This window comes from Enhydra lutris, unplaced genomic scaffold (assembly GCF_002288905.1).
Source record: "Enhydra lutris kenyoni isolate GAN:26980312 unplaced genomic scaffold, ASM228890v2 scaffoldscaffold13, whole genome shotgun sequence".
Taxonomy (NCBI): domain Eukaryota; kingdom Metazoa; phylum Chordata; class Mammalia; order Carnivora; family Mustelidae; genus Enhydra; species Enhydra lutris.
The window spans coordinates 16,396,983-16,412,097 of NW_019154097.1; the positions used below are offsets into that span (position 1 = coordinate 16,396,983).

Below are 15,115 nucleotides of genomic sequence, written 5' to 3' on the forward strand. Positions count from 1 at the left end.
CCTCCAGCCTCCCTCCAAGCCTATAGTATTCGATACCCAATTTGACGTCGGACTCCGAAACCCAGTGCTAAGAAGCTCCGGTGGCGGAGTCCACGGAACTAGGAGCAGCGCGCGTGCGCACGCCGCGGGCCGCGGGCCGCGCGCCGGAAGTACGTCCACCTCCCGGGCCTGCTCCGAGGAAGTGCTCGGGTACCATAGGGCGGGGTAGGGGCACCCGCGGTCGCCATGGCCACCGAGCCCGCGGCCGCGGAAGCTACTGTGCCGTCGCTCGTGGATCGTTACTTCACTCGCTGGTACAAAGCCGGTAAGTGGGGAATGATGTCGGCTTCTGTTCGGCCGCATTGACCTGATGCTGTAGGGACAGTGATGACAGATCATGAGTCACGCGCGTTTTCCCGGAGCTTCCTCCCCATGTCAGAAGGAATTGGCTGTCTCTGTTCCCTTCTAGGCGGAGGGAATGGCAGTTGCAAAGCCGTGGAGGCCTGCAGTACAGCCGGGTGCACTCAGGGGCTGGCGTCGCAGTGCGAGTTCAAGGGTGGGTCGCTTGCGGGAAGATAGTCTAAGGCGAGGCACCAACCCCCAGGAAGGTGGATTGCAATCGCCCTGAGTGCCTGCACGGATTTGACGGGTTCAGTCCTCGAAACTGTGCTAGAGGCAGAGACGGAGAGGAGAACTGGGTTAGAATGGAGGCATTTAGAAAGCAGAATCTAACAGTTTTACTCAAAGTGGATAGTGTCGTATACTTGTCACTTGGAAGTAGAAGGAGATAACCGTGTTGTCCTGCTTGTGTACCCAGTAAATATCAGTGGTGGGAGCATCGTTGAGGACCCTTCTCTAACCCCTACTTGCACCCTTTCATTCAGGGATAATAGGTGTACTTATCTTTTAAAATATTTTGGCATACAATGTTTTAGCCAAATTTAGGGTGACTGACCGTCGAGTTTGTCCAAAACTGAGGGATTTCCTAGAATCTGAGACTTTCAGAGCCAACATCAAAACAGTCCTGGGTCAACCGGAAGAGTTGGTCACTCTAAAATTGACCCATAAAACATATGCTTCTGTATTATATAAAGAATGTATTGCTAATGGCACTTTTTCTAATAGAAACAATGAGTGTACTCATTTTAAAGTGAGGATGAAACAAGATGGAGTAAAGAATAAATCATCATCTAATATTGAATGACAGATTCCATCTGGGCCAGATCTCTTTAAATACCTTACAAAAAAGGAAGCCTTTATGTATATGTTTTTAAGTAATGAAAGAATACCAATGATTAGCGTGTGTTCAGTCTCCATAATTATCTCTACAAACCAAAGAAAATACCACACAGTGGCAGTAAATATTGACCCAACAACCAACAGACTCATTCATTCTTCTAGATGTCAAAGGCAAACCCTGTGAGGACCACTGTATACTACAGCACTCCAACCGGTAAGCAAATTGGGAATTTTAAATTATTTTTTTTTAAGTTTCTGGTTTCATAGCCTGCTATTGTCTTGGATTAAACAAATACTTATTAAATGACTATCTTCCATTGTGTTGAAATGGCATTTATTACAGGAGTTTGGCTGACAAAAGTGAGTCTTTGAGTGCAACAAACTTGATTACCCAAACATCCAAATGGAGAACCACACCCTCAGTCAGCCCCTAGTAGAAGTAACCAGCCTGGGGTTAGGCAACCCCAGAGAATTGCCAGGGCTCACAGAAGGGAGTAGGGTAGAGGCACAGGTAGTATCCCAGACATACAGGGATGCCTTACTTCTCTCTCTTCTACCTCAGTTCTGCCTAAAGACTTCTAGTGCTCTTCCTTTTTCTGGGAAGGAAATTCAGTCTCATTTTCTCTTTTATTATTGCATTCCCTTCTGCAGTTAAGCTCCAGCAGTAGCCAGAGGAAAATGCGGCAAAATGATAGTTTAACTAAACAAATGTCAGTTCATGTATTCTTGTACCAGTAGGAGTCCTGTGTGGTATGCAGAAGAATTGTACCAATAACACAGCCTCACGTTTTTGATCCTTATAGAATATGTGTCATCACATTGGCAGAATCTCATCCAGTTCTTCAAAGTGGAAAGATAATTAAAAGCATCTCCTATCAAATCAGTACCAACTGTAGCCGACTTCAGAACAAGGTCTCTGGGAAATTTAAGCGGGTATGTTCCTGTCTTTCTCTACTTAAATCTTCAGTGTCTTAGGAACGATAGATCTAGTCAGTCTTACAATCCAGTGATACATGCTCAGCATACTTCCCTGACAGTTTGATATGCTGATTTTTTAAAAAAGATTTATTTCTTTTAGAGAAAAACCACAAGCAGGAGGGCAGAGGGAGAGAGAGAAAAATCTCAGGCAGACTCCGTGCTAAGCACAGAGCCTGATGGGGCTTGATCTCATCATGACCCTGAGATCACAACCTGAGCTGAAACCAAGAGTTGGACACTTAACTGACTGTGCCACTCAGGCACCTCTGATGTGATTTTAAGAATACTTTAACCCTAGCCTCTGCCTTCGGCTCAGGTCATGATCCCAGGGTCCTGGGATCGAGCCCCGCATCGGGCTCTCTGCTCACTAGGGGGCCTGCTTCCTCCTCTCTCTCTGCCTGCCTCTCTGCCTACTTGTGATCTGTCAAATGAATAAATAAAATCTTAAAAAAAAAAAAAAAAAAAAAAAGAATACTTTAACCCTAAGGGCCCCTGGGTGACTCAGTAGGTTAAACATCTGCCTTCGGTTCAGGTCCTGATCCTGGGGTGCTAGGATTGAGCCCCATTTCAGGTTCCCAGCTCAGCAGGGAAGCTGCTTCTCCCTCTCCCTGCTGCCCATGTTCTCCATGTCTCTCAAATAAATAAATAAATAAATAAAATCTTTAAAAAAAAAAACACCATAAAGAAATTCTTAGACCAAAAAATGAGGTATTTCAGGAGGTACAGGATTTGTCATACTTTCAGTTCTGTACTGCCATTCCTATCATTCCCAGGGTGGAGGATGAGGAAGGCGAGCTTTTGAAAGGACAGCTTTCATACCAATGTAACAAGATATTTTGTCTCTTCTATTAAACCAGTATCCTGAATTTTATAAAATTTAGGTGACCAACTGTTCTTTACCATGTATTTTCAAATGTAAACTAAAAAAAAATACATCCTCAGGTAGTGAAAAAAATCTGTCTGAAAAAAATACAGTATTTAATCCTTACCATTTTCCATTCTTTAATTGTTGCCAATTTGATACATACCTAACCACACCCTGTACCTGCACATGGTGCTGCATTGTACAGGATATTATCGCTACCCTCTACAACTTTCGGCAGGATGGACACATTTTATTAGAGGATCACACCAAAGACAGTTCAGTAACATACTGAAGACTCCCCACATACTCACTGGAAAAGATTTCAGTGGATGATGTAGGTCCTTCATTTTCTGACGTGATACTAAGAGTTTCTGCTAACTACCCTCACTATTGTAGGAGACCCTTGTTTATTCTCCCCTTTGTAGGTTTGAAATTCCCCTAATAATGTACCTTACAATTAATTTTTCCTTGCTCAGGAAACACGTGAACTTAGAAAAGCATGAACCTTTCTTAAAAGGTAAAGTCTCTAGGAGCACCTGGGTGCCTCAGTCAGTTGAGCATCCCAGTCTTGGTTTTGGCTCAGGTCGTAATCTCAGGGTTGTGAGATCGAGCTCTGCAATGGACTAGTGCTGAGCATGGAGCCTGCTTGAGATCCTCTCTCTCTCTGTCCTACCCACTCCCTTCCATTCCTCCCTCAAAACCCAGCTTCTCTCTTAAAAAAAAAAAAAAAAAGAAAGAAAAAGAAAAAAAGAAAGTCTACAAACTACAAGTATAACAGTGTTTGTGAAGTTCCTGTGATAAATCTTTCTCCAAAGGGGCCCCTGGGTGGCTCAGAGGGTTAAAGCCTCTGCCTTCAGCTCAGGTCATGATCCCAGAGTCCTGGGATCGAGCCCCACATCAGGCTCTCTCCTTGGCAGGGAGCCTGCTTCCTCCTCTCTCTCTCTGCCTGCCTCTCTGCCTACTTGTGATCTCTTTCTGTCGAAAAAATAAATAAAATATTTAAAAAAAAAAAAATCTTTCTCCAAAATACTATCACTGTTGTTACTGCCGGAGAATAGAGAAGAACCTGCATGTGGAACCCACTACAGATAACTTTTGATTCTCAGCACTGCCAATCATTTATTCTCCCAAGGGAGGTGAAAAAAAAAGGTCAAAACACTTCTGCTCTTTTAACGTAGACCCAGTGACACATAGACCCTTTGGGACAAATCCCCAGCCGCTCTTCCCCAAAGTGAGGAGTTACACTAAGTATTTTGAAATGAAGTACCCATATGCAGACGATTGAAGCCACTGTGGTAGCATTTGTATGCTGTGTAATGTTTTGAGTGTGGAGGCCGCCTGGGTGGCTTAGTTGGTTGAGCATCTGACTCTCGGTTTCAGCTCAGGTCATGATCTCGCGGTCTTGGGATCAGGCCCCATGTCTGGCTCTGCAAAGAGCTTGAAGTCTGCTTGTCCCTCTCCTTCCTCCTCTTCTGCTGCTCTTCCCACCCCCACCCCACTTACAAGTTCTCTCTCTGCCTCTCTCTCTCAAATGAATAAATAAAATCTTTTTAAAAAAGAGAGGAAAAAAATAATATTTCGAGTGGTAAAGCGTTCATAGAGAATAACATCTTGACCTCAAATACCCATGTTAATATAGGAAAATTTCTGGGGAAAAAAGTGAGCAACAGACATGTGTGCATCGGTTTCCCGTGAGCTTCCTTGTAGGTATTTGTCAGAACCTCACCAAGTACATGGATACAGGGGAGTACATGAAACAGTCATGCCATCGAGTTCAAACAGAGGAGTGTTAAAATGTAGTATTTGCTTCTGGATTATAAGGGTAATGGGTAAACTATTCTTGTTTGCTATTTAAAACTTCCTGTATTTTCCTAATTGTCCTCAAAGTGCATTCTTTTTAATTAGAAAAATATCACTGCTTCAAAAAATGTTAGTGATTGACCCTGATAAAGAAGTTCCTTGGGGCACCTGGGTGGCTTAGTGGGTTAAAGCCTCTGCCTTCAGCTCAGGTCATGATCTCAGGGTCCTGGGATCGAGCCCCGCATCGGGCTCTCTGCTCAGCGGGGAGCCTGCTTCCTCCTCTCTCTCTGCCTGCCTCTCTGCCTACTTGTGATCTGTCTGTCAAATAAATAAATAAAATCTTTAAAAAAAAAAAAAAGAAGTTCCTTTATCTCGTAAGTTCTAATGTAAAAATAAGTTATGAATCTTAATGAAAGTAAATTTGTATACTATTCTTTGGTACCGTCTTGTTGAATCTTCTATTATTGCTTAATAGATTTTCCTACATTTCTGAAATCTTTATATCTGGTCATGTGTAGCTTTCTCATTTAACGTTGATAAAATATATTCTTTTTTTTTTAAGGTTTTATTTATTTATTTGACAGAGAGAGAGAGTGATCACAAGTAGGCAGAGAGGCAGGCAGAGAGAGAGGGGGAAGCAGGCTCCCTGCCTAGCAGAGATCCCGATGTAGGGCTCGATCCCAGGACGCTGAAATCTGACCTGAGCTGAAGGCAGAGGCTTAACCCACTGAGCCACCCAGGTGCCCCGATAAAATATATTCTTAATCTTTAATTAAACCACCTGTTATACATCTTAGTCTGCTCTTCCCCCCGCCCCAGCCTTTGATGGTACCTGGCCCATAGCAGGCACTTACATAAATGTTTGAATAAGTGGTTTTTCTGTACTTAAGTCATTTTTATTTAAAACACCAGTTCCAGGAGTATATTCTCTTACCACACCGAGGCCTGCCTTTCAAAGGAAAGTGAACATATGCATCACTTAATTACTTCTTCCCTTTCATTATCAGGGGGCGCAGTTTCTGACAGAGCTTGCACCTCTGTGTAAAATTTACTGCTCCGATGGAGAAGAATACACCGTATCTAGGTGAGTTACTTTTTAATCACAATTTAGGAGAAACAAAGGGGTAGTATTTTTCTTCAAAACAACTTTTTTTTTTTTTTAATAGCTGTGTTCGAGGACGGTTGATGGAAGTGAATGAAAACATTCTCCATAAGCCATCTATTCTTCAAGAGAAGGTAAAGGAGGCAGAAGAGAGTATGATCCCATGTACGTACTCTTTATCTGACTTTACACTTTTGACAGTACTAAATATTCTACTTCCTCCCCAGCCATCCACCGAAGGCTACATTGCGGTTGTGTTGCCCAAATTTGAAGAAAGTAAAAGCATAACGGAAGGGTTACTGACACAGAAACAGTATGAAGAGGTCCTGGTGAAGCGCACGAATGCCACGACAGCCACATCATGAGGACTCCCACGGGGAACGAGTACCACGGCGTGCTTCCCCCTCCCTGCCTCTGCGATCCGTGCGCTAGAGAAGAACCAGCACAAGGGACGCCTGCGTCACGCCCACCGTCTTCAGAGAGGCACTATTGTCCCGCTTCACCTAGTTTCCCCTCTTCGTCTTGCATAACAAGACTTGGTTCCCATTTTGTCCTCGGCCTCCCAGATCCTCCCTGCCCACATACCCACTCTGTTCTTTTGCTTTTCTAAAACTGGCAAGCAAAGGATGTTTTTGATTAAAAACAAAGCACTTTGAGGAAACTTTGGACAAGACAGAAAAGTTTTAGGTAGCAAAGTAAAAATAATTTACCCATCATCCTGTAATCCACTGGTAAATACTACATTTTGACGTGCTTCGGTTTGAATGTTACGGCATGGTTATCGTTTTTGCCTCAATTTTCCCTCAGTTTGAAGTTTAAAAAAAAAATCAGGTCTTTTTTTACCCTATCTGCTTCCAAGTGACGCCACCAAAAAGGCAGTGCCACTTCTGCTGCCCCAGCTCTTCTCCCCTTAGGTCGCAGGGGAGAGGCAGAGGATACTTGTCCACTCCTTGTGCAGTTCAGGTGGACTTTCTCTCTGAAACGAAGTCCAGTGTAACACTGTCGAAGTCCAGTGTAACACTGTGGCTTCTTAAATGAGGGAAACAGGAAAAGGCTTTGAAAACTACAAAGGGCTTTCCCAGCATGGAAGTATTCCGATGCACTGTCAGGCTGCTAATTACAGCACATACAGTGTAGCTGCTCAGCTTCAACACTCTTGCTACGGGGCAGCCAGCCCGGAAGTTACGGAGAAGACGCCATAACCCACAGATACAGATGCCTTTGAATGGAACAAAAACTTTCACGTCATCTAAACTGAAAACGGAACTGATTTATAAGATTGTCTACTCATTTACACTGAATTTCAAATAAAAGGGCTTTTTAAATTGTTATTTTTTTGTTAAGGCTGCAACATATGTACATTTAAATATCTGTGTAAATAAAGCAGAAGATGCAATTTAATACAGAAGAAATCACTTTACCTGTATATTCCTTCGGTTCTCTATCCTCTTATGCTGTTGAAGTCATAAGGCATTCCTTCCCTACCCCTAGTTGCACTTAAACAAGAGAATATTCTCATTTCAGTTATTTTAAAGTATTTTGTAAATAAAATCTAAAAGTTATTTTTGACTCAAAAAAACTTCTTGTAACTTGAGTGCCAGTGTGACAGTCCCTTAAATACACCCACCAGACATAATACAGGCAGTAGCTCTACAGACACCTACACTGATGAGCTGTGAGCTGGAAACAAGCACAAACCAGCACATCCCCATTTTGTGTAGTATAACGATTCCTGAAGACATCAGAAAACCAAGACATTAAAGATACTAAAAGAAATAGAAATACCACATTCTCCCATATTCCTATTATAATTTTAAAGAATATTTTGGTTTCCAGGAATAAAAATCAGACTATAATTTTTTTTTAAAGACTTTATTTACAAAGACTGAAAGCAAGAGAGATCACAGAGGCAGAGGGAGAAACAGACTCACCACCAAGCAGAGAGCCCGATGCGGGGCTTGATTCCAGGACCCTGGGATCATGACCTGAGCTGAAGGCACACACTTAACCAACTGAGTCACCCAGGCGCCCATGCTTGGTAATTTTTATAAAAGAAGTATTTTATAAAAGTCATTAGGCCGAGTGTATCCCATTTTCTCATGAAGGCTTACAGTAGGTTCAAGTTTCCTTCAATAAAATATTGACTAGTTAATTGGCAGTACTGTGGTTCTTCAGGATCTTGTGAATATTGATTTGATAGCTGACCCACATACCAATCCTCAGACAAGCTTCTGTAACCGCTGCCATTTGGCAACTGACCTGTTCTATCAGATTTTAAAATGAATTTCACGGTTTTGGGATACAAGCACTAGCAAGAGCTCAAAACAAAGTTATACTATTTAAGGGCAGAACATACAAACCAGATTCTTCAATCAAAGCCCCAGCCACCCCCCCAAAAAGAGAAAACCTTTAAACCCTAAAATTAAAAAGATGAGAAATGTTTGTTTTATAACAAACATTCCAAAGGCACACATACAAAATGCACGATTATTCAGCATTATTTTAAACATCTTAGTTCCATTGTTGTCCCGTATCTTCCATTCTATCAGTCACTATAGAGAAGGATGGTTCAAAGACTTTTTTTACACCAGTAGGATGGGCTTAGGATTCCAGCTAACATTCAAGGCCAGCCAGCTATGGTAGAAGTGAAAGCCATCTCCCAGTGAGTTCCTGGAGAAACTCTACCTGGAGTGAGCTCCACCACCCTGCTGAGATACGTGCAGCACAACAGAAAACGTGTGCTCTGCAATGCTTGTTAGAGAACAAACGTGTGCTTCTAGCACAGGGGATCTGTGACAGAACAGCAAAGAGGCCAGTCACAATGGTGGACAGAGGGACTGAAGAAGAGCCCACAGATTTAAGGAAAGCCCTGTGTTCACCCAGACAACTATATATTTTCTGCTGAAAATCAGTCTAGATGATAAGCTTAAATAAAAGGAGAAAAGAGGAAATTAAGGTATTTATGCCAAAGATGAGCACATGTTCAAAATAGCTTCTTTGGATTAAACTGTCATTAAGACAGGATATTTGGTTTTTCAAAAACATCATTAATGGCAATGTCCCACTGAAAATTCACACTGCAATTAGGAATATAGCATCTGTCAAGGCATTTATTAGTTGTCAAAAAGCATCACAATCAGTTTCATGATCAGAAAATAAAGCAAGATATTTCATAATTGTTTTCCTTATAAAACTGTTGAATTTTTTAAAATATAAAGGATCATTTGCTTTCTAAAAATATCAGCTTTGCTGCATGCTGTTCGAGAGATCTGACCCCAGAAGCTTCTCAAGTTTTACCATCCATGGAGTCCTTATTTGTAACTGAGACCCAGCTGTTATTTTCCATCTGAAGCTGGAAAGAGTTAAGACAATTAGTTTCTACTTTACTTTTAAAATAAAAATTATACAATTAAATAGTAACTATTTCTTTTGCATTTTTCTGGAAACTCGTTTTTAAAATGTGATTTTCAGACAGAAAAACTATCTTACCTTCTTTAGCAGTTTATAGCAAAGTGAGAGAAGTTGGACTAAAATAGCCATCATGGATCTTGTCTTTGTAATACACTTATCAACCTATAATGACAGAAAGCAAGCAAATCAATTTCTACCATGGGTATTTCAAAAGACTGTCTCATTGATTTCATTTTAACCTGATAAGATTTCTTCATTTAGAAAGTTAAAGGATCTCAGAAGGCATATGGATTAGGGCACATGAGCTGACTTGAGGCCCCAGAACACAAGTACAGGGCCTGCAGCCCAGGTCTCCCGCCCACTTCACAGAACCCCAGGAAGAAGGGATGGAAAATCAGCCTGTTCTATTTCGAGCTGTTTAGACACTTCCTAAAACACTCCAAATAGTGGCAGCAAACCCCCTACTCTGCAACTTCTGGCACTCTACTTTGTGGGGATAAGCTAAATTCCCTAAGACAACAGGAGCCCCTACTCTAAGGAATTTGTGCCCTAGTTAGACAGGGGACAACATCAGGATTTAAGGGTAGCTGCTCAGTGTTGTGGAATAAATCATGTCCAAAAAACTGATTTATTTGGTGAACCTATTGCTCCCTGAGATCAGTTATAATTACAGATGATAAGTGATTCTTGCAATGAAGGCATGAAAAATGGAAGTAAACTGCCCATCTGTGGGTAATAAGACTCTGAAGGAAAATGGGCTAGAAGCAAACCTGATAAGGGTGAAAGTTTAAGTTTCTCAAGTGTTTCCCTGAATAACCCACTCTTCCTTTTACCTTTAGAAACACTTGATTTTGCAAGGGTGTCTTAGTTACTGTCTGGAGCTGGTGGCATAAAGGAATTAGCTTGTTTATTTCCAGGAGAAGCATAAGCTTGTCATCGTCTTTCAGCTGAAATATAATTTAGGAAGTTACAACTCAAACACCATCTTTTAAACCTCAAATACCCTTATAACTTAATAATATACCCCCCCAAGTGGGTATTCATGACATCACCACCAAGACTAAGCAGGCAGACTAGCATTATACCTGTTTTGAGAAAACCTGTACACTTGAAGCAAGCTTTAAGCCCTCTTCAGCAAAAACCTAGTGGGAAAGAAAAGTACCACTGCTTAGATGTAGATCTTACAGACAGTTCATAAGAAATATACTCATGGCTAATTGTTATAATGAATTTTAAAAGTAAAACTTAAACATAAAAGGTTTGACATGAAACTCCTGAAGCTTTTCTCCTACCCAGGAAACACAAATGCTGAATTGTTTTCAGAAGGAGACTTCTCAGGCCTGATGCGGAATCAGTCCCTGGAGAGGCTCCTCTGACACCTGGAAACCTCCAGTTACTCTGGAAGGTCATATAGACCAATGATACTTAACTACACAAATTAACCATACGAATTATGTCTTGGCTTCTGGGAGGATCTGGAGCTCATCTTATAATACTCCAGCTATCAAGGATGATGAATTGTAGAACATGAGGTCCAAAGGGTTAGGACTTTCCTACTTCCACTCAAATTTGTCACCCATACGCATCCCTTAACCAGCCATCTGAGAGGACCAATTTAGATCGGTTCTTGAGTATTCACCATGCATTTTACAATTTAGTGAGGAGAACAGGATGATGGCAAAGAACAGTGGGAAATAAGGTTGGACAGATAAGACAGGAATATTTAGGATGATTATTTTTAAATGATAACAGAATGTTTCAGAGTAAGAGACACCAGGGGAATAAAGGGTAGGAGTCTTAACTTTAGATGGCAGCCATAAAAAAGTAGAGAGTGGCAAATGTGAGGGTGGTTTGTGGAGAAAACTAAAGTGCCTTGGTAATGAATCAGATAAAGAACATGAAGAAGGAGGCAGTGCTTTGAGCGTTAACCTTAACACTCTATCCAACAGCCTTAACACCTTGCTATCATTGGATGAACTGATCTCCAGGTCAAATAATCCTTTGTTCCCTTCCTTATCCTTTAAAAGGGAAATCAATGAGTTTTACAGATAGATTCTAACCAAACAGAATGACTCACTTACCCATACGTTCCTCAGCATCTCACATTACCACTTTCTGTTTACATCTCTCCCATTCTGGCCCACAGACCCTGCGGGGGCAAGATCCTTGTCTATCTCCTGGACTATCCTGGTCTTACAACCATCCGAAAGCTGAGGACTCCCCAGTCTCTCTCTCCATTCATGAACCATCCTGACACCGGTCTTTTACATACTACTTGAGCAAAACAAAATGCTTGATTTCCACCCACTAAATCTGGTGTTCTCCCTCAGTGTTCCCTAGTGCAGTAAATGGCACTATCATCACCCTGCTGGTCAAGCCAAAAACCTTTGAAAACCTAAGTCTGATCCTGCCACCGCTCCTCCAACCTGTCAATGGGTTCTCCCTCATGCCTGAGAAAAAAAGTCAAAGTTGTTCCCATGGCTACAGAGATGTCATACCTTACCACTTTCCTTCTGGCTCTTTCCATTCCAGTAAGAGAATTTGCCTCCTTATTTTTCTTCAGACCCCTCCAGCCTACCCCAACATCTCAGGGCCTTGGCACTTGCTCTGTTTACCTAATATATTCTACCCCCAGACATCCATCCAACTCACTCTCTCATTCATTAATGTCTCTAGCCAAATTTTACCCCCTTTGAGTGGTCTTTTCTTGCCACCCTTCTATCACCTCTCTCTTTATCTTTCTTGATTTTATCTCTAAATTCTTATATATGGGCATTGCCTACTTAAATTTCTCCTGCCTACCTCCTCACACTAGAATGTAAGCTCCAGGCCAGCAATGGCTTTGTTCTGTTCTCTTCTCTCCACGGAGATCTTCCCCCCAGGATCTGACACAAGGTGGAAGCTCAATAAATACTTGATAAGCGCTTCATGTTCATCGTAGACTATTCAGCAGACACCGGTTTCATGAATAAACTCCCACAGGAGGAAGGTGACTAGTGGATCTTTGCAGTGAAATACCCCCTGTGGTATGGTATGACTTCAAACGGATATGAGCCAAACGGAACACAGTGAATCCAGAATTTATTCCAACTGTTTTAAGGGAAATTGCTCATTTATAGTTGACTTTATAAAAAAAAAAAGAAAATATTTTCTATAAATCTTCTGACTCTGATGATAATCATCCACCTAAGGTAAAATCCCTTTCCTGAAGAGGCTCTGGTGGCGGCATATGGGAATGCCAAAGGAAACTATTAAAGGTGAGAAAATGATAGAAATGACACATTTCTAATAGGAGAATGCCCATGGTTCTAGAAAAGCAAACAAAGTAACATGAGAGTTAGAGAAAGAAATCTTGCAGCCCACTCGCCAATCTAAAGCCTCTAACTGAGGGAGAAGAATTCAAGATGGGCCTACGTGGAGTTCCATTAGATACACTGGGGCACGGCGTGGGGATGAGTGTGTCTGTCCCTCCCTGAATGCCTTATATCAGCAGGAATATGGAAGGAAAGAAGGAAACTGTACCAAGTACCCTCTAACTGCCTCAAGCCCATGACAGATACTTTCCCATGTGTTGTCCTCATTTACTCAATATCATTCATCCAACCCAATAATGAAGAGGCCAAAAAGCCTTCCTGGAATTCAGGAAAGTATCCAGGACACTGCATCTGCTGACAGGGTATTTCCACCTACTTGGAAAACCTATAACTTATTGCACATATTGACTGTCAACAAAGTCCATTCTGTTTTATTCTATATAATATTTGAATTTTACACCAGATATCCCCCAAAAAACTTCATGAAATGCTACTGCAAGCCCTCTGCTTTTTCACTCTTCTCTATACATGTGTGTGCAGAGGTAAACATACAAACACAATATGGTAAGTCATTTAGAAAATCTGTTATTACCCACTTTACATCCAGAATTAAATTAGTAGCATAAAATGGAAATAAAACATACCTCTAGTTGATGAATTAAATCCTGGGAAGTTTTCAGTGGTCCCTCTCCTCTGAAATAAAATGAATTATTAAGGAGGTCTAAGAAAAAGTTACTGTCTGATAACTGGTTTCATAACATAAAAGTTCTAGAGCATTTTATGTATTAATAGATCCCAAGTTTTGAAGAGTAATATTGAATAGACTAATAATATTGTGACTTTATTCTTTTTTTTTTTTTGAAGACTTTATTTATTTATTTGACAGACAGAAACCACAAGTAGGCAGAGAGACAAGCAGAGAGAGAGGGGGAAGCAGGCTCCCCACTAAGCGGAAAGCCCGATGCGGGGCTCAATCCCAGGAACCCAAGATCATGACCGGAGCTAAAGGCAGAGGCCTTAACCCACTGAGCCACCCCGGTGCCCCTATGACTTTATTCTTAAATATTTAACTATTACTTCTTAGGGCACTTTAATTTTTTCAGGGAACATAATATATGTTGATTTTATAATGTAAATAAATTTAAAACTGGCAATATTTAAGTCTTATTTTTCCTTTTTAACTTTCTCATTTTGTTTCACAAATTAAATACATGAGATCTGACAATATGTCTTAAACAAAAGGCCTTTGTTACATAATGTTAAGAGAACCAGACCAAAGCTCAAAAAATTCTCATTTTTAATTCTAAAACTTTGACAAGGCTTGTCATTTAAGTTTCAGCACAGAGTCTATAAAATAGTCATAATATTTGTGCTATCACTCTCATCAGAAGATTAGGGAACATCAGATTGACAACTACCAAGAACCAAGACCCCTACAAACAAAAAGCAAACCATAGCAAAAAGAACAGCAGAATGCATTAAGAAGAGCAGTAGACGAGGCGTGAATCAGAAGAAATCTAGTAACAACCAATTCTGCCCTCAACATCTGTGACACGTAAACAAATTTTCTGTTCTTTGATAAACCCCTGTGATCATCAAATGAAATTATGGAACAGAACCCACTTAAAGACCTATAAGGCTCTAGTAAGTCTGAAATTGTTTTAAGCTATAAGGCACTAGTCTTAAATATGTAAATTATTAAGAAATTGGGATGCCTGGCTGGCTCAGTTAGTAGAGCATGTAACTCTTGATCTCGGGTTGTAAGTTTGAGCCCCTTACTGGGTGTAGAGAGTACTTAAAAGTAAAATCTTTAAAATTATCAAGAAATATGAATTATCACCTACAAATTACTAAGAAATTATATACATTGTTAAGACAACCTTAAACAACAGCCTGAGGAAAAGCTATAAAATTGCCCAGGAAAACTGTAAAACTGGATATTGTGAAGGCTAACAGGTGGGTCTCGGAAACAAGAGGTGCCCAGGTCACGATCTCATGGGTCATGGGATTAAGCCCCACATTGGGCTCCCCACTGAATGGGGAATCTGCTTGAGATTCTTTCCTTCTGCCCCTCCCCCTGCTCACACACATTCTCTCTCTCTCAAATAAATAAATCCTTAAAAAATATTTTTAAAAAGATGGGACGCCTGGGTGGCTCAGTGGGTTAAGCCTCTGCTTTCGGCTCAGGTTATGATCCCGGAATCCTGGGATCGAGTCCCGCATCGGGCTCTCTGCTCAGCGGGGGCCCTGCTTCCCTCTCTCTCTCTGTCTGCCTCTCTGTCTACTTGTGATCTCTATCTGTCAAATAAATAAATAAAATATTAAAAAAATATATTTTAAAAAAGAAACAAGCAACTAGACGAGGCTGGCAAATCCCAAGTATTAAGGGAAAACAGAAAAAAATGTAGGGGAAAAACACAGGTTGAC

The 15,115-nt window shown here is 41.1% G+C and overlaps 2 protein-coding genes across 4 annotated transcripts in view; one reads left to right on the forward strand and one right to left on the reverse strand.

Annotated features, from left to right (window-relative positions):
* The first annotated feature begins 160 nt into the window (after nucleotides 1-160).
* On the forward strand, nucleotides 161-7,489 carry LOC111146055 (family with sequence similarity 206 member A). The gene is made up of 6 exons (XM_022501432.1): nucleotides 161-304; nucleotides 1,381-1,432; nucleotides 2,022-2,151; nucleotides 5,869-5,945; nucleotides 6,028-6,097; nucleotides 6,191-7,489. Exons 1-6 carry the CDS (start codon nucleotides 226-228, stop codon nucleotides 6,326-6,328), a joined length of 546 nt encoding a protein of 181 aa, XP_022357140.1. The 5' UTR covers nucleotides 161-225; the 3' UTR covers nucleotides 6,329-7,489.
* A 1,564-nt stretch (nucleotides 7,490-9,053) lies between these two features.
* Nucleotides 9,054-15,115, reverse strand: part of LOC111146285 (catenin alpha like 1) — a 63,069-nt gene continuing 57,007 nt past the window's right edge. The window contains exons 15-19 of one of the 3 annotated variants that reach the window (XM_022501771.1): nucleotides 13,333-13,381; nucleotides 10,460-10,516; nucleotides 10,208-10,321; nucleotides 9,453-9,536; nucleotides 9,054-9,315 (exon numbers count right to left, since the gene is read on the reverse strand). In XM_022501771.1, coding sequence (XP_022357479.1) covers nucleotides 9,250-9,315; nucleotides 9,453-9,536; nucleotides 10,208-10,321; nucleotides 10,460-10,516; nucleotides 13,333-13,381 — 370 coding nt within the window. In that variant the 3' untranslated portion in view covers nucleotides 9,054-9,249. The remainder of the gene's footprint in view (nucleotides 9,316-9,452; nucleotides 9,537-10,207; nucleotides 10,322-10,459; nucleotides 10,517-13,332; nucleotides 13,382-15,115) is intronic. The other 2 variants (XM_022501772.1, XM_022501773.1) reach the window with 2 other exon arrangements.